The sequence below is a fragment of the Periophthalmus magnuspinnatus genome, chromosome 14 (genome assembly GCF_009829125.3).
Source record: "Periophthalmus magnuspinnatus isolate fPerMag1 chromosome 14, fPerMag1.2.pri, whole genome shotgun sequence".
In the NCBI taxonomy this organism is placed as follows: domain Eukaryota; kingdom Metazoa; phylum Chordata; class Actinopteri; order Gobiiformes; family Gobiidae; genus Periophthalmus; species Periophthalmus magnuspinnatus.
In genome coordinates, this window is record NC_047139.1 from 20,125,954 (window position 1) to 20,144,665 (window position 18,712).

At 38.5% G+C, this 18,712-nt stretch overlaps 1 protein-coding gene across 3 annotated transcripts in view; it reads right to left on the reverse strand.

Moving 5' to 3' along the window:
• The window catches only part of dlg2 (discs, large homolog 2 (Drosophila)), a 160,680-nt gene that overhangs the window by 12,553 nt on the left and 129,415 nt on the right, over positions 1-18,712 (reverse strand). For 2 of the 3 annotated variants that reach the window (XM_055226824.1, XM_055226825.1), the window contains 7 exons: positions 14,852-15,074; positions 13,182-13,183; positions 11,503-11,659; positions 7,957-8,059; positions 4,181-4,295; positions 2,024-2,200; positions 1,111-1,186 (listed from right to left, as the gene is read on the reverse strand). In XM_055226824.1, the coding sequence (XP_055082799.1) occupies positions 1,111-1,186; positions 2,024-2,200; positions 4,181-4,295; positions 7,957-8,059; positions 11,503-11,659; positions 13,182-13,183; positions 14,852-15,074 (853 nt within the window). Of the gene's footprint in view, positions 1-1,110; positions 1,187-2,023; positions 2,201-4,180; positions 4,296-6,363; positions 6,464-7,956; positions 8,060-11,502; positions 11,660-13,181; positions 13,184-14,851; positions 15,075-18,712 lie in introns of those variants that run through there. The other variant, XM_033978487.2, reaches the window with a different exon arrangement.

The following is an 18,712-nucleotide window of genomic DNA, read 5'->3' on the forward strand; positions in this document are numbered from 1 at the left end:
GCAGACAAAACCTCCCAGTGCCCACTGTAGGACGCCAAGGAGTCTAAATTTCCTATCTATCTATCTATCTATCTATCTATCTATCTATCTATCTATCTATCTATCTATCTATCTGTCTATCTATCTATATATATCATGATTTTTTTTGGTTTATTGGTGTAAAATGGTTTAAAGAGCCAAATTCGCCCCATAACTGCTCTAGCCTTGATGAGCTTCATTTGACTAGAGCCGAACATGTTTGCCTATTTCCTTATGGACCTGATGTTTATTAAAATAGTTCCTCTTCTTGACGTCCCACAGTCACAGCATTGGCAGAAAATGTAAAAGCAAAGAGTTTTCATGCAGTAAGTTCATGCAGAATCATGCAGAAAAAGGAGATGAGATCTAATTAAACTGATTTAAAAAATAACAGTGGAAGAATTATGATATTTTATTCTTTATTCTAAAAAAACAAAACCAAATGAGGGTACGGTACCGTTTAGCCCTGTCACGATATGTCGCTGAACTAACTACAGATTATAACTACAGATGTTAATATTGAAACTAACTTATGCCATTGACACAAAAACCCAAGAGCAGATTCAAACCACAAAAACTATTCTAAATCTACAATATTGGTAAAACATCATGACCTGCAATAAATAAAGAGCAGAATGAAACACTAGTTGTTAGTTTGCATTTGTAATGAGCCATAGAAGTTATTTATTCAAACTTTTACGGCTTAAATGTTATCATATATCCAAAAATAACAACGTAAATTTCCCAGTAGTGCAAAGTAAAAGTACATATGATAAGTACTGACCCCAAAAAATATAGTTTCAACTGTCATATGTTGAACAATAAGTGGATAGATATCATGACAGGCCTAGTACAGATACATTTGAAAGTAATGGTAACACATGCATATCAATGGAAATGGGGTTTATATGTGATGGTGTGATGATGGCGTCAGTTCATGTCTATCACGACTCAAGTCTAAATGGATTTGAAGTTTACCACAGGCATCGGATTCTGGTGTCAACATTAATTCTTTCTCATTAAGCCTGATCTGTATCATCTCGTTAGTGTGCTGGTTTAAGAAGCACTTTAGACCCCCATGATGCCACTTACCCCTTTCGAATCGAATGAGCCCGGCTTGGCGTTGAATTTCACAGTCTTTAGTCGTGCCCGCTCTTTCCTCTCCACTCTGCCAAGCAAAAGCACATATCAACCTTTTGCAATATTGCTATAAAATGGGTTAAAAGGGTCCATATTATGCTGTTTTCTGATCTGTATTATAATGTTGTTTCCTCATCACAAACATACCTGGGATTGTGTTTTCATTCATTCACACATTTAACACACAAACCCTGCTCCACCTTGTGATAACATGTGGTAATACAAGAAGTGCTCCACTGTGTTTTTAAACACCATACACCTTCTTGAGTTTAATTTGGATGCTTTCAGCCCTGGGATTAAAAGTAAAATTCAGTGTTAACTTGAAAACTACCGCTTTATAACATCACAAGGTGGAACCGAGAGTTTTGAGCTTTGGAGATGTAGACAGACTAATAATAAAGCGTTACTCAAACGTGTGAATGAAACAAAACACAACTCCAGGTCTGTTTTTGATGAGGTTACAACATAATGATTGCGTAATATAGGACCTTAAATACTAGAAACCCATTGACTTCTTGTTCAGATTTGCAGAACTGAACTGGCACCACCTCTTTATAGTGGCTTTTCATTTACATATTTTAATTGTTGAAAAATGGCTATGTGACATTTGAACCCTACATGTACAACTCGGAGTATGAAGATTTTTAATAATCGCAAGTAAGCAGAGAAGTGGGAGATAGGGGGTAGGTGAAAACATTTTCTGAGCACTCAAGCCTCAAATGCAGGACAATACAGTGTTATTAGGATAAAAATACAGCTCTGAGTAAACTAAAGATGAGGGAACACTGTTATCACATGGCTATAAACTCATAAAAGTCTATTTACATAATACATCCCTTCGAGCTCAGGTGTGTCTCAAACTGACCTCCTCTTGCTGGGGATGACACCCATCTCCTCACTGTCCCCGTGGGGAGTGACGCGTCGGGCCTGCCACCACTCGTCATCAGAGGCGTTGATCACATGGAGGATGTCTCCGTACCTGAAGCTGAGCCCCTGACTGGGCAGGCCGCTGTCTTTGGCCTTCTCATAGTCAAACAAGGCCCTGTGGATAAAGGGATAGAGGAAGAGTAGTAAGATTTTTAAGTAGTACATACTTTTTCTACAACCAACCCCACTGCTTTTTAGTGACCTTTGAATAGGTTTATAAGCCCTTCTGGGGATGGTGTTGTGAATTCACCTGGGCTATAACACTGTGATACCTATATCTGTTGTCCCTATTCCCTGTCCCTATTCAAATAAACAAAAAAGTAACGAAATTAAATAGATTAATCATATTATATCTCCTATCAACAACTATTTTAGTTCAACTTAAGTAAAACTATTTAAACATATTTAAAGCCTAGCACTATAACATTGATTCATGATTGGCTGCAGGTGCTGGAGTTTAGGTAATAGTGGAACATAACAAAGTAAAAGTAGTAAAGTACTGCATTTGAAGCTTTATTAGATCTCAAAATGTGCGCAAATAATAATTAAAAAAAAAGTACTTTTTACTCTTTAAGTACATTTTTAAACAGATACTTTAATACTTTTACTTAAGTCGATTTTTTCATGTGATACTTTTACTTTTACTTCAGTAGATTTCTCATGTGATAATTTTACTTGAGTATTTCTTTGCTCTGGTATCTGTACTTTTACTCAAGTAACACAATTGAGTACTTCTTCCACCAACGAGTTTAGGTAGTGAGGATTCAGGTTAGAGAGAGTTCTTTTAGGTTTAAAACAACTGGATTTCAACATTGAAACAGGCAACCCAAGGATAATCATCTTAAAAACCAAACATCTGGTCCATCATTTCTATCATTTTAGTAGCTAAGAATAAATCAGCATTATAATTGTTCTCAATACAATTTGCACATGTTCACCTTGTATCTGCGGACACAGTAGGTCATGTTTATTACATTTACATACTGTCCCCTTCATAAATATTTGAATTGCTTATTTCAGATGACATCACAGCATTCTACAGGCCAATAATATTTAATACAGATGGGGAGAGCGAAATTAATATTCTCTATTTAATATTCTATTAAATAGAGTTCTTGAGTCTGGTCACTAATATAAATGATCAGGTTCAACAAATTATGAATTTACCTTTTGAATATTTTATGCCAAAGTACAATGTAGTCAATAAGAAAATCTGTTTCTTGCCCATAGACTGTATATGTAAATAGACATAGCTAATCTGCTAGCTGCCACGTCCCAAACAGGCACACTTCCGGCTCCAATTTACTTTCTATTGAAAACTGTAGCCCCTCTCTCTGTAACTGCTGCTGTCAGGCTTGTCATTTTGGTCTTAAAATGTTCGTCTTGAGCCGCTCTACATGGTCCTGGTATTTTTATTTCGCTATTGTGTCAGTAACTCAACATATGAACATTAATAACAGACAAATCAGGTGCCTTCCTTCCCTGAGGTCACTCCCGCTAGCTAAGCACCCGCTCCCTGCTAAACTAGCGGTGCGGGTGGGATGGGGCAAAAGACCTTCAACAGCCTCCCTCCGAATTGGCTCTTTGGTTGCTATGATACTTGCGGTTGGAATTCCAAACATGGAACTTTGCTCCAAATTCGCCGCTATAACTCTTAGCCTCGATGCTTCTTTTGACTGGAGCCGAGCGCTGTGGATGACGTCACACTCACTCAGTCCATTTCTTTATACGGTCTATGCCCTTACCCCATCTTGGAGTATGACATCATCGCATTCTATAATCTGGAAACTACCAATAATAAAACTGTTGTATTTTTGTACTGTGAATTGCAATATCTGACGGCAAAAGCCCTTCGTTTGTTTGGAGGTCACAGAACAGTGTTATTGGGTGGTCCATCGGGGATACTATAAAAAGCTCCCACCCTGATTCACACAGCTCATATATACAAGCTTTTTCCATTCAGTTCCAATTAGGATAACAGAACCCCATTATTCTAACTTTAGACATAATTAGAATCACGTGAGGTGTAAATTTACATCTAGAATGAATTTAGCCAGAACACTGGGAACTAGGTTAAAATCCAAAATGGCCTGACCTCACATAGAGCGACCTCTTCTGATTGGTCCTGAGCGATCCAGACCCCGAGCTCATACTGTGGTTCATCATCTGTTCCCGCAGGTCGTGGATCTTGGCCTCGAAGCGCCCGTACTCTGCAAGACAAGATTAACACGGATGAACAGGGGCAACCTGGACTGAAGTAAAGCCCAAATGCATGCCGGGAAGGAGGTACAACACAACAGGTAATGGCTCTTTGCCGGGAAAAAGAAAATACATATTCTACATATTTGATTGTTCTGTTGTTAAAAGTGTTGATACCCAGATATTAATCCAATCTGAAACTAGTACCGAGAACAAGTATCGGGGAAAAAACACCTAAATAGGAAGAAAATACAACTTTTTTAGAACAGGATTTAGAACTGTTTTAAGACCACATGCAAATATTAAGAAAAGAGCTTATATTTTGTTTGGAAAAAGTTATTCTACTGTCTAAAGTGTGTCTGGAGTGTTATCATTGTGGTACTGAATGTGAGTATCAAGCCTTTTCCGTAGTAACAAATGTAAGGTCCAAATGCATGCTGGGAAGGCGGGACAAAACAGGTTATGTCTCCCTATTGGAAAAAAAATTACATATTTGACCTTTCTGTTGTTAAAAGTATTCATGCCGAGATATAAATCAAAACTGAGACTAGTATTAAAAAAACAGGAACAGGCATAAACAGGACAAAACTGGATCTTGTCAGTACTGTATTAAGATCACATGTTAATGTTAAACAAATAGATAACATTTTTCCTTAGTAACAAATGTAAGGCCCAATGCATGCTAGGAAAGAGGGACAAAAACAGGTAATATCTCCCTGTTAGAAAGAAAATAGACATGTTTGAACTGTCTACCCATCTTAAAATGAAACATAAAAAAAATGATATAGGCCTATTATAGCATAAACAAGTCCTGTTTCCCCGTTAGATTCTTAAAATATTAGAATACTGTCAGTTAGGGTTCTCAAAAGTACTGATACTCAGATACTAATAGCTACTATAATGAGTATGCACATTTATGCACAAGTAATGATACTGAAAAAATACCTTTCCTGAATAGTTTTATATGTTAATATGTGTGTTTTTATTATAATTGTGGTATCAAAATTGAGTATCAAGTCATTTCCTTAGGCTTGAACTTGCTGCCTGGCAAGTTCAAAATGAAATCTCTCTGTATTTTTTTTTTTTTTTTACAAACTACTACTTTAACTGCTCAAGTGTGTATTTTGGTACAACTTGAGGTACAACAAGATTACATACAGGATATTTTGTTCTTATGCCAATTCAAACTGCAATTTTGATTTGATTAAATTTATTGTGAAGCCCTTCTTTCTACATAGAAGGGAATATAATAAAAAAAATAAAATAAAAACATGTTTGTTTTGTGCACAAATCTTTCATTCGTGTCTCCTGCTCTGCTTCTGTTCTGATTCTTGTGCTGGTTCAGTGTCAAGGATAAAAATTGGAAAGAAAAAGACTCAGGACTTTTAAAAAATCTGATCCGGATCCAACGGTTCACGTTAAGGAGCCGTTCAAAATAGCCGACTTGTTCACCAATGTCACATCACTAGTAACTACATTCAAAACAAAACATTGTCCTTTTACTGTAAGATGCATTTAACAATATTAAAATATCAGTGAGAAAGAGCCTTAGTTTTACCCCCTGATATGTCGTTCATGTTTGTGCAGTTTTAAATCTAGCTTAAATTTAAAACATATTCAGCAGTTTTTCCCATTTGAATCCAGGCTCTACTTTTACATCGCCTTCTTGATTCAGATTCAGATTAGAGTTGAGCTCATGTTTATAACTATGAAGAAACAGCACAGTAAGATGGTGTCAATATGTTCAGGTTTGTTACAGCATTGATAAGTCTGATTGCTCTGCTTCTAAACTGGTCCAGTCTCAGTCTACCCTCCAGACCCTGCTACAACCGCAGTTGTCATTAGCTCCGTCCTCGACCAATCAGAAAGAGTTTTACAGCCAAAAAAAAAAAAGCCTTATTTTTGTATTTAGGCTATTATGCTATGAAGCTAGCAATTTGTGAACTTGCATGTCCCTTAACAAAATACAACAGAGTGCACATGAACAGGTTTAGTTTTCAAAATATACCTTAGCTGCAAATATAAGCTTTAACAAAGACTAAAAACATCATTGTCATTGTTCAAATTGTCCGTACATACCTGCCTGCATGTTGAGCTATGACCTCTCCTCTGGCTGTGTCCTGTCTCTCTGTGTGCTTAGCTAAGGATTTCTGTGTTTGCTATAGTCCAATAGTGTGAGTGTGCTGAGTGCAGAGGAGCAGGGAACACCTCTCTCTCCCCTGTGGCCGTAAGAAGCAGAGGGGCGGAGTCTAGAGCAGACCAGTGGACCAGACAGAACACGGTTCTATGCAGTACAAGCACTTCAGAATTTACATGTGTTATGTTATATGGGGCTTATGTTACTAATACAATTGAAACAGGTGAGGGAAATAAACAGGCTATTCACTTTCGCCCTTTTTGGAATAAACTAAAATCATTTATAAAGTTATTTTCATTCATCTGTAGGAGACACACACCATTTAAGGAAACAGTTGGTGATTTAAATATTTTCTGAAAACAACATGCTTTTTAAACATAACATAAGAAAAGACACTTGGGGCGCGGCCTGGGCAGAGGGACAGGGGTAGACTCAGGCAGGTGCAGTGGGGGCTGGTGCAGTGGAGCAGGTGCAATGGGGGCAGGTGCAGTGGGGGCAGGTGCAGTGAGGGCAGGTGCAGTGAGGGCAGGTGCAGTGGTCATGTGGTACAGGGGACATGACACTGTCTGTGACAGCATTCACTCAGAGCTCTCAGAGCCTGAAGTGAATGAGCGAACGCTCAGAGCCACAGGAGCCAGGCACAAACCTGGAGCTGGAGATGCAGCGCGCCGCGGAGAGCAAAGAGCAAGTTCTGATGGTGAGAAGAGAGAGACGTTAGCAGGGCCCAGAGTCTGAGACATGACACAGGGAAATGAGCCAGTCAGACGCATACGTGAGCACACGCGGGCCAATACAAACTGCCTCTTATTTTGATAGCATCACAAAGAACCTCACATCTCACATCTCTCAAACTGTGTTTATACTCCATGCTCTGTGCTTTGTGTTGATTCTGAGGTGACCCTGAACGAGCCTGAGTTGGTGGTGACTCAGTTTGAGTGAGTGGACATGGGGAGGTTAGCACCTCTTTGACAGTGAGATCCCTGACCGTGACTCCAGCGTGCACAGCCCTCAGCTTTTGTGCCTGTGCTGGCCCTAATGAGAGGAGACATGTGACCAGTCAGAGCTGTCTCATCGTCTCCATGTTCACAGCAGCACACTGTCACTCACTGCAGACTTACTGTGTGTGGGCTGTGGCTCCACTGGAACATTTCATGCCACTGTTACACTAACTATCATTGAACTTAACTTCTGTGACTTAAACTCTTAAGCTCCATCCTGGAGTCCCTCTTTAGTAAAGGAGGACAGTAGTGTGTGTGTCTCTGTGTGTGAACACGTGTGTGTCTGTGTGTGTGATATATCTGCGTGTGTCTGTCTTTGTGTGTGTATCTGTGTGTGTGAGTGCGTGTGTCTGTGTATCTCTGTGAGCATGTGTGTAACTCTGTTTGTGTGCCTGTGTGTGTGTCTGTGGGTGTGTACGTGTCTCTGTGTGTTGTGTCTGTGTGCATGTCTGTGTGTATCTCTCTGTTTGTGTGTCTCTGTGTGCGTGTCTCTGTGTGCGTGTGTCTGTGTGCGTGTGTCTGTGTGTGTTTCCTCACCCTCTGGTCTGTACTGGGCGATGATGGTGACCACCTGCCCCGCTCCTTTGAGAGCTGCTGCTGCCTGCTCATGAGTGGCTCCTCGCAGGTCTATGCCATTCACCTAGAAATAAGACAACTATTACTCCTCATAATATACACACTAAACTATAACAATAAAGACAAGAAAATACTTTTCTCTTTTTTGAATGATGATTGCAAAAAATGAGAGAGGGAGAGAATGAGGTCTGTATCACTCTGATATGAAACTAAACTAAAATGTAAGAGACATACCAACACGTTCAGTTTTGCAATCCACATTCCAATGGATCTTTGAAGGGAACTGAGGCTCCACTCCTTTATCCCTGAATGACTTACTTTTCTCTCAACTTTTTATTTTTATATCATGAATTGCAAATACTTGAAATACTTTGCTCAAAATTATCAAGTACATCACTCCAATTAGAGCAGATTTGCTCTAATTGTGAAGTGCTTCACTGTGTTTGTAAACTCTATACAACTTCGCTAGAATCATTTGGATGATTTCAGCCCTTAAATTTCCAATCTTTACTGCACAAAAGGTAAAAGGAGCTGTTAACTTGAAAACTACCACTTCATGACATCGCAAGGTGCAACAGAGCATTTTGAGCTTTGGAGATGTAGACAGACTAATAATAAAGTGTTACTCAAACATGTGTGACTGAAACAAAACACAACTCCAGGTCTGTTTTTGAGGAGGTAACAATGTTATAACATGGCTTAAAGTTCAAAACACAAAATTTTGTGTAATATAGGACCTATAAACCATGAAGAAATTAACTGATGACTACAAAGACCGAAATCTATTTATAATATTCTGGGGCAATAGAATACTTAAACAACATAATAATTAAAATTTGTCAAGAAGTAGTAAGAAGTACTAGGAACTGCTTTCCACATCTTTCAGCACATGACCCATGGAACTTTAAAATGGGAATCCTGTATTTTCCCATCTGTGCAACTTTCCTCATGAGAATATGTTTCATATTTCAGTTGACACAATTCTTTTTACATTTGGTTGAGTTGTTGTGCAGAAGACAACAGAGCAAAAGCAGCCAACCAAACAGCCCCAGATGTGAACAAACAAAAATCAATTTATGGTAAAAAGTGAAGACGAAAAATACGAAAGAGGAAATAGGCAAGTTCTAAATAGGAAAACCTCTGCCTACATCATGAGTAGTAATCGAAAACTACATTCAAAATACAGGGACGATTTAGGAGCAAGGAACACATTTATTTTGGAAGTTTAAAGACCTTTTGTGCTTGTGTGTGCTCTATAGTTATAATCTCTGACACCCATGGATCATTATGTTATAATTAGCACATTTAAAATTGTAATATTCATCTAAAACGGCATAACAAAAGAAGCAAGTTCCACATTAGAAAACTTTGGTGCCCAATGGGACCTGATGTCACTGTAACCGTCATAACAACAAAGAGCCGTGGAGCTGTCGGCTCTTCTATGGATAGCTGCACATCACACTAGCGAGTAGCATATTTTTTTTCATTTGTACAAAAAAATGACTACGCGACACTACCGAATCCTGTGAGTATCATCGATTAAGAAATTAAAATAGGAGAAGGAAGTAAATACAGAGTAGTTGGCGTGTACCGGTGGTGGTGAAAACGGGAGTTGATCTGCAAATGGCGTCTTAAAAATAAGTGATTAAAGATTAATCAAACATGAATCACTTCAAATCCAACTTCGAGAGGGTAAATGAGAAGGACACAACTATAACATGGTTAAAAGCTCTGGAAAGCCGATTTTGCAGAATAGATTTGATTTAAACTTTCAAGTAAAATTATAATCTAACTATAACATTTTAAAACTAAACAAAAATAGGCTTGTCATGTGCATTTGAACATTTGCGCAAAAAATGGAAAATGAGCTCCTTAATGAACACCATGCATTTCCGAACAAGTTTGTTGAGTTGTAAACACTATAAAGTTAATAGTTTTTTCAAAAATAGGAAAAATGCAATGTTTATAAAGGACATTTGAACACTGAAATCATTACAATGTTTACAATTTGATATTTGAACCCACTCAAAGACTCAAACTGTACTTGTATTGTTGTACTGATTTATAAGTGATATATGGTGCAGTCCCTTCAACGAGTATACTCAATAGGCAGAGGAAGAGTGAGTTATTCTTAGCCTTCAAAACCAGGCCAGTGAGGGAACTCTAACTGCCCGCTCTCATCAGGGCAGACGCTTTGCTGAGGGGTGCCAAGTAATATGCCAGTCTGTGCCATGTTGATGTAACTAAGTGTAGCATAGCATATACAACAGTAAATGAAACAGATCCATGTAATCTGTTCAGTGTGGGCAGCCATCACTATTATCCATAATGAGGCGGGACACAGTCATTTCCCTTATGCTAACGCCCACTCTACACTGTTTATATCTGCTTACAGTGGTTTAGTTTACTTATGTGTTTAGGAGATGTTATTTAAAGGTGTACTATGCAACTTTTCTGGTGGAGATCTACCACCTGCTTGTTTCTATGGAGATGTTATTAGTTTGTCTGGAATGTTACACAGTATGGCAATGACATATCTATCTTCCATGAATTCAATTACAGTTTTTGTATTGCTCAAAAGTACCATGAAAAAGGTGCATTCTTATTGTGAGTGTGGCACCTCTCCACAGATATAACCAATAACTTAGCCTGGTAGAGTGACTTGCTTGTGCCCATGTAGATTAGTTTAATGCCATACTAAGGGACATTCTATGCAAAGTAACACAATCTTAAACTTAAGAACTTAAGTCCAATACCTTAAACTTGAGTGGTCGATACAAGGGGCTAAGGGCACAATATGTTTTTGTGTAAGAGATTCTTGATAGTGGTGAAATTTTATCATCTATCACAAAATTACATTAAACGACAGATTTGTGTACAGTAAATTGATGCCCACAAAACCAAAATGGCTAAGCATAATGCCGTACCGTGGAACCCCCCAAAGTACATAGTGTACTTTTTAAACTACTAAGACATTATTCAAAATACATCACAAAAAAGTGAAAATAAAGAGTAAAGTGGGAACATATATAATAAATATATAGGCATTTAAATATTTAGCATCTTAACATCAAGGTAAAAATAACCAAAACTTTGAAATAGCTGAAGTAGCAAAATCTCAACAAAATCAGGGAACACTTTATAACAACTACACCTTAAATAGGTAACTACTAACTAGTACTCAGGTTACTACTTAATAAAGGGGGTCATGGTGTTGGGGTATTAAGTAGTTACTAAGTCTGTCATTCTTCATAAACTATATACATTTTTTTAATAAAATATTTTTATAAAATATAAGACAAAATCTTATTTTAAAAAAGTAATTTGTATATTTGTGCACAGTTTCTTCACAAATAAATACATAATTGAAAAAAATTATAATTATGGGGAATTAAAAAAATTCCCCATAATTATAATGAATGTTAAGAGCTAATACTGACTGGCATTTATATAAGAAATTCATGGATTCATTCACAGATACTCTTATTTGATACTATCTGGACTTACAGATAAGATCTGGTCTCCTCTCCTCAACTCTCCGCTCAGGTCGGCCGGTCCTCCAGCCAAGATGAACGACACAAAGATGCCCTCTCCGTCCTCTCCGCCCACGATGTTGAAGCCGAGGCCGGTGGAGCCTTTGTGTAGCACCACCTTCCGCGGCTCTCTGTACAGACAGGTCAGATAGTACATGAGGTCAGGGGAGTCTGTGGGCTGGAGCATGGTGGTACAGGACAGAGACAGAAGAGACAGAGGAGACAGAGGAGAAAGGACCAGGCAAGTGCTGAGATCCAAATGTGAGTGAAGCTCCAGATACTGAACTCCAGCACTGAGCCGCTCCACAGGGGACGCTGCTCCACTTTAGCACCACTGTCCCATATTCAGTTCCGACAAGAGAGGAATCACTCTGCTTTGGCATACTACTGTTTTGATCAGTGTAGTTTCTCATTATCAAAGCCATTCAAACTTTCATTCTAAATTGTATGTATCCTGTTTAAAATATAAGGTTCTACAATCAAGACTAAACCTAGATAACCAGAGCCTTAACCTGCAGATAAGAGACACATGCAAGTTTTTTCTCATTTTCAGACAGGCCTCATGTGAAAGCCCAGGATCTCCAGAATGCACTCACTGAGCTGCAGAGGCTGCACTAGCCCTGTTTCATGATTGGCTGTAGGTGCTGGGGTTTAGGTTGTGACCATTCAGATCAGAGAGAAGCATTTTAGGTTTAGCATTGGAGCTGGCAGTCCAAATGAGAGATACATGTGAGGTTAAACACAACATAATAAACAGGTCAGCCGTCAATAGTAAATCAGCGTTACAGCATTGTTATCAGTAAAAGCTTTGAATTGGTCTTTTTGGGCTTGTACAGACACGTTTGACTTAAGAGTTCTAAAGCTTTGTAGTAGGCATCAAGGACCCACCATGTTTCTGGTCATAAATAAATCCTGAAAAACATGAAAGCAAACTGTTTCATCTGCTGTACCACACTGCCATCTACTGGACAGTATAAAACGTACATATGCAGTCTGCAGCGTACTTTACACAGTACTGTTACCCCTTAAGCTGTTAGTGACATTTTATTCAAATATACATATACATTAAATGGCTGCTTGAGGCATACAGGAAGCATAACACGGCAAACAGCACACATCTGTTATAGTTACTTATTAATTCTCCTTCCTGTAAAAACACCATAACAAACGACTTCGTTATGGTGTCAGCCAACAACTTCAATAGCTAAATTGCTTGATGTTTTTTGCATGTTCTTCCTGCGTCTCCCTGCACTCTCCCATTATTATAGGTCAAATCCACCAGCTAAGGTAGTCCTGACCAAGACTATCTCAAGATCTGGAGATGGGTCCCCCAGCGCATACTGCCCCGGACATGTTTACCCAGTGGCTCTGAAGGATGGGTCAAATGCAAAGGACCAATTTGTACCTTAACCTGATTACTAGATAAGTATTTGAAAATTGTGAAGTATTCTGTAACCCAGGCAACGGTGCACTTTTAAAAATAATGAAATATCAATTGGGGCTTATAACAAAGTACTACAAGAATATTAAAAGCCATGTTGGTAGTTGGTCTCCCATCTCATAAAAGCCTCTCTCCTCTTTCCACTGCTGAATAACTCAAGAAGCAATCTCCAAGCTGCCAGCGGTGCCTCCTTACTGTTCGCCCCTGACTACCCCTCTGCTGGCCACAGTACCAGGTCGGACCAGGAAATATATGTACTAATCTCTCATTTTTACTCTCGCTGGAGGAGAATAAAAACATCACCAGAGGATGATTTAAACTTCTTCGCAAAGCAAAACGTCAGGTGCTTCATAAAGAGGACATAAAACGTGCCCTTTCTAATGGATTAATTTATCTGCTCTTCCCTTCAACTCATTATAACCTATTAAATAATTCAGTTCCAGAGCTCAAACAGTGATACGTTTAGGCAATGAACAGATGAATATCTATCACTTTATATGCATATTCTTTGCTACTTTGGAGTGACGGGTTCTTCATGGATGTCTATGGTAGAATGATCAGCAGTTACCATGGTGACACAATGTACGCATTAGTAAACACAGCCAAAGAACATTTTACGATTATCTGAAAAATGAATTTATACAGTACATTTTCAAGAGACTGATCAACACGAACGTTCGTGATCTTGTTTAGGAGTTTGATTTTCAACAAAAAAGTGAGAGTGACTAACTGAAAAACTGTTGGCTAATGATAGCTAGCTTGCGACTGTAATTTTCTAATAGAGGGACTTGTTTAACAGCACGCATCAGCTCACCTGTTGTAGAAATCACTTCTTTATGGTCAGATTGTGTTAAAACAAAGCCCAGATTATAGTCTAACTTGAGTAACAATTCCAGACAGAGCATTGCCTCAAGTTAGCTTTACACCCCCAGGAAATGTTGATGGCGTCAGGTGTAAAGTATCAACACTGTGTAGGAAAGTTTTGGTACCATCTTATCATGTAATATAACTTAATAACAACACCTTAATTAGTCTTAATAAAGCATGGACAAAGGCTTAATTCATAATAATGAACAAACCAAGTTAAGCATCATATTTATCAAAAAGAAAGTGAAAGTGGATGTGTGTTCAACAAACATTTTACTCATAACAAGCACAGAAATATCAAAGGGACCACTTCAATAGCATGCAGCAACAGCATCTCATGGGCATGCGAGAAAGGAGGGAAAAAATAAAAGGGGAAAAAAAAGTCTATTTGTGATTTAATCCTTGTTTTGATGAGTCATAATGTGATTCAGATATTCACACAGACAACCACCCACTTCTCCTATTGGTCAGCCTCTTTCATTCATAGACTTAACCAATGCCTTAAAAATGGGGGGGAAAGATAGTAACAGAATGAATGAACAGGAATGAGAGGCTTAAGACATCACTTATCTCCTATTTATGTCTCTATCCTCAGACCTAAATCAAAACAAGGAAAACAATAGGGCTAATAGGTGTGGGTGTACCCATTAGGGGCCTGAATGATTATGCTAAATATGACTCAGGCACAGTTCGCACAGTTGCTAACAAATAGAAACAGGTGCGTTAGCTTCAGTGTAGTTAGCTCCTCCCTCCATTTAGATATAAGGCAGTGTCCATCAGCAATCTGACCAGGACTGAAGAAGCGGCTTGGATGAACAGCGAAATGTCTTCACTCTAAAACTTGTATTTTTTTGTTGTTTGGCATATAGCTCACTCATAGCCACAATTCTTCTACCTGTGTTTGTGAACGATGAGCCTAAACCTGAGCCTGAACACCAAGTGAGGACACAGGAAAACACAGCACGATATGAGATGGACACACAGACAGAAGCAGACACAATGTATATAAAGAGACCGTGAGTGGAACATGCTTCTTCACAGCACAGAATGGGTCTAAGGACACAGCGGAGGTGATGGAGTACCTGGTGAAATCCAAGTCAGGGTACAGGCTTAAGTGATAGTTGGGGAAGGGGACGGAGTGGAGCAGGCTTTTGTCGCCCTCTAGTGGGGAAAAGTGTCGGGGGGAGGGTGCTTTGTCACATAGTTTGTTCACAGTGCTGTAAACGGGCTCTGGAGGCCTATAGTGGAGCGGAAGACAAGAGCAGAGACAGGTTAGTGAATGGATACAAGGGACCTGATAGAGACGGGATGGGAGGGACAGAAGTGAGACACAAAGGACACATATGGACAGAGCAACGGTATAGACACACATAGGGACAGCAGGGAGATAGAAAGCTGGAGGTACAAAAGACGTTTCACAAGGACAGAGTGATGATTTTAAACAGAGTTGGAATTAAAATGTGCGAGCAGACAGTTTAAGTTTTAAGGAGAGTTTAAGGGTTTCATAAATACTTGAGTACTTTCGGGGTTGGGCTGAGCGATACTGAAAATTTCGACAGTATTTTAATAAAAGGCTCTGTGCACAATAGGGCTCGACAACCTCACTGTCCAGTTTAATCTTTATGAGGTTTTTGCTGAGTTACACTAAAATTAATAACTATTTAATGTTAAGGCTAATGCTAATTTTGAAGCATAACAAATATTAAAACAACATCACAAACTGAAGCATTCCATATATAAAAATAACTGGGTACTCTTTATGTTAAGTAATTTGATTTATGTTTATGTTTTCAGATTTTAATAAAAGTGATCGTTAGCTTTGAGACACAGTGAGCTAGCTAGCCTACTACTGTGCACAGAGTCTATTCCTCAGGTTCAAGACTAGCATAAAATGTGAATGGACTATGAAATAAAAAAAAAATTAAATGTATATCCTTGTTTGGGAGATTCCATGAGATGTTTTTGTCTCTTTTGGAGTATTTGAAGATATTTTAATTTAGCAAAAACAAAACTTGTATATCACTTTTTCAGTACGTCTTCATCTGTTTATATTTTCACAATCCAGAGGTGACTATTTTAATAAGTCAAAGTGCTCATTATATATTTTCAGTATGTATTTCTAGTAACAAATATACTTACTACTATTGCATGTACTGTGGTAAAAAAACATATTTTATTAATATTCGGTACCATGGTTACCTCATTTATGTCATTCTGTGCGGTAGAGTTTGCGTTTATATCTTGTGCAGGGACGGGACAGTATGAAGATTCTATGGTTTCATAAACATGTTTATATCGGTACTTAGTTCTGCCCCACTTCACTGTGTAGAGATTTGGGAAAATGCAAAGCAACTCCACTGAACGCAGTTATGTAATACCACATGAATTTAAATAGACTTCAGACTATTCCGTCTTTGTTATTTACATTATTTATGGCATGATAGGCCCAGTGGTGGAACATGATGTACAAATAGTACTTAAGTACTGTACTTTAGTAAAACATTTTAGGTATCTATACTTTACTTCAGTAGATACTTTTTACTTTTACTTCACTACATTTGAGAGCAGGTATCTGTACTTTCTACTCCACTACATTTTTGTAGGACAGGACTGAAATGTCAAACTTTTTTATTATTGTCTGAGACCTGAAAAGTCTGAGGGTTTATTTTTAACACATTCATAATTTGAGCACACAAAAATATACAAATAAAAACATAAAAATATATCAATTCTATTGTTTCAGTTTCAGAACAAAATTCAGCTCAAATCATTATCAAAATGATTACATTTGAAGCCTTATAAGACCTCAAAATCTGCACAAAATACGACTTACCTTTTACTCTTTAAGCGCATTTTAAACAGGTACTTTAATACTTTTACTCTTACTCTGCACTTTTACTGAAATAGATTTCTTCATGTGATACTTTTACTTGAGTATTTTGTTGCTCCAGTATCTGTACTTTTACATAAGTAACACAATTGAGTATTTCTTCCACCCACTGTTTATATAATATCACCAATCATGAATTTAAATAGACTTCAGACTGTTCCGTCATTATTTACATTGTTTGTGACCGAATAGACCTCAACTGAACCACCTTAGAATTTTAATACCACTGCAAATACTATTACAACAAGTATTACGGTGTTAAGTATTAAGAAATACATATTTGAATGTAGCCCATCAGCTCGTCTTGTGGTATATTCATAGCCTGTATAAAGAAGTGGACTAAGTGAGTGTGACGTCACCCATAGTGCTTGGCTCCAGTCAAATGAAGCTCATCGAGGCTAGCAGTGTCGTCGGCGAGTATCATAGCAAGGAAAGAGCCAGGCTGTTGACGGTAACGTCCCTTCTCGCCTGCATCGCTGGTTTAGCAGGGAGCGGGCGCTTAGCAGCGCTGTCAGTCAAACCTGTTGCTAACGCTAGCGGGAGCGACCTCGGGGAGAGAAGGCACCTGACTTGTCTGTTATTATTGTTCATATCTTGAATTAGGGACACAATAGTGAAATAAAATACCAGGCTCATGCAGAGCAGGTTAATACGAGTATTTTAAGACCAAAATGAAGAGACTCACTGCAGCAGTTACAGAGAGAGGGGAGACAATGTTTCAGTGTAAAGTTAATTGGAGCCAGAAGTGCGGCCACGATGACTTCCTATTTGGAACGCGGCAGCTACTAGGTTAGCTATGTCTGTTATATATATATTGTCTATGGATGTATTGCAATTTACATTTTACATCTCATAAGGCAATGGACAGAATCACAGTGAAAGAAAACATGAAAAAAGACACCAGAACTAGACGGAAGAAATGTTGAATGCCAGAAACTCCTTTTCAATGTAAAAAGGCTCATGCACAAATTTATAGGTCTGCTTTCTATTCAAAACACATGCTGTAAACAATATTATACATGCAAGCATCAGCTGAAACAGAGCAGCTCACCTCAACTGGAAGTGGGAGTCATATCTGTGTCCGTCTCCATCGTCTAGTGAGGAATTTCTATGAGGATGGACACAACAAGTTTATACAGCCTCTTCTCCAAGCCATAATGTTGTATTATCAGAGTATTTCAAACGCATGCAGAGACATCAGACGGAACAGGAACACAACAGGAAACAGATAAGACAGGGCCATGCCAGGAATTCAGTTGTTGACATCATTGGCACGAACCATCCGAGTGTTAGCTTATCCAGAGAGAAGAGGCTAATCGCACGCCGCGCTAATTGAGATTGTGGGCTAAACACAGATCTGAAATTAAAACAAGAGAGCTCAAGTATGCTAACTGTGCAAGAGATTGTGTTGATATTCGAGAATTTCAGATGGAGGACAGGGGTCTGTACAATTCTATGGGAGATCCACAGATTTGGAAAGAAATATACAACCGTAATGGCCTGCTCTGCTCCATAAACTTGCCATATTAATCTTATGTCTTACAAGTTCTCTCAGCTGACAATAATGACATCTTTGGGGTTGAATAACGTCATGTTTTACTGAAGCTATTGTGTAAAAATATGAAAAAGATGATGAACTTCGTGCCACTTTTTAATTCATGAGGACAGACCCTCTAATATTAACCATCCACCAGGTCAACACATCTGCAATCTGACCGTTAAACAACAAATTCCTCCTGAGAACTCTGAACTGTTTTTCTCAACTCCATACATCTTCACCAGAATCATCTGGATCATTTCAGCTCTGGAATTTCCAATCCCTGCTGAACAAAAGGTAAAAAGTGGCTGCTAACTTGAAAACTATCACTTCATGACATCACAAGGTGGAACAGAGCATTGTGAGCTTTGGAGATACAGACTAATAAAGCTGGATTACTAAAACATGTGTGAATGAAACAAAACACAACTCCAGTCTGTTTTTGAGGA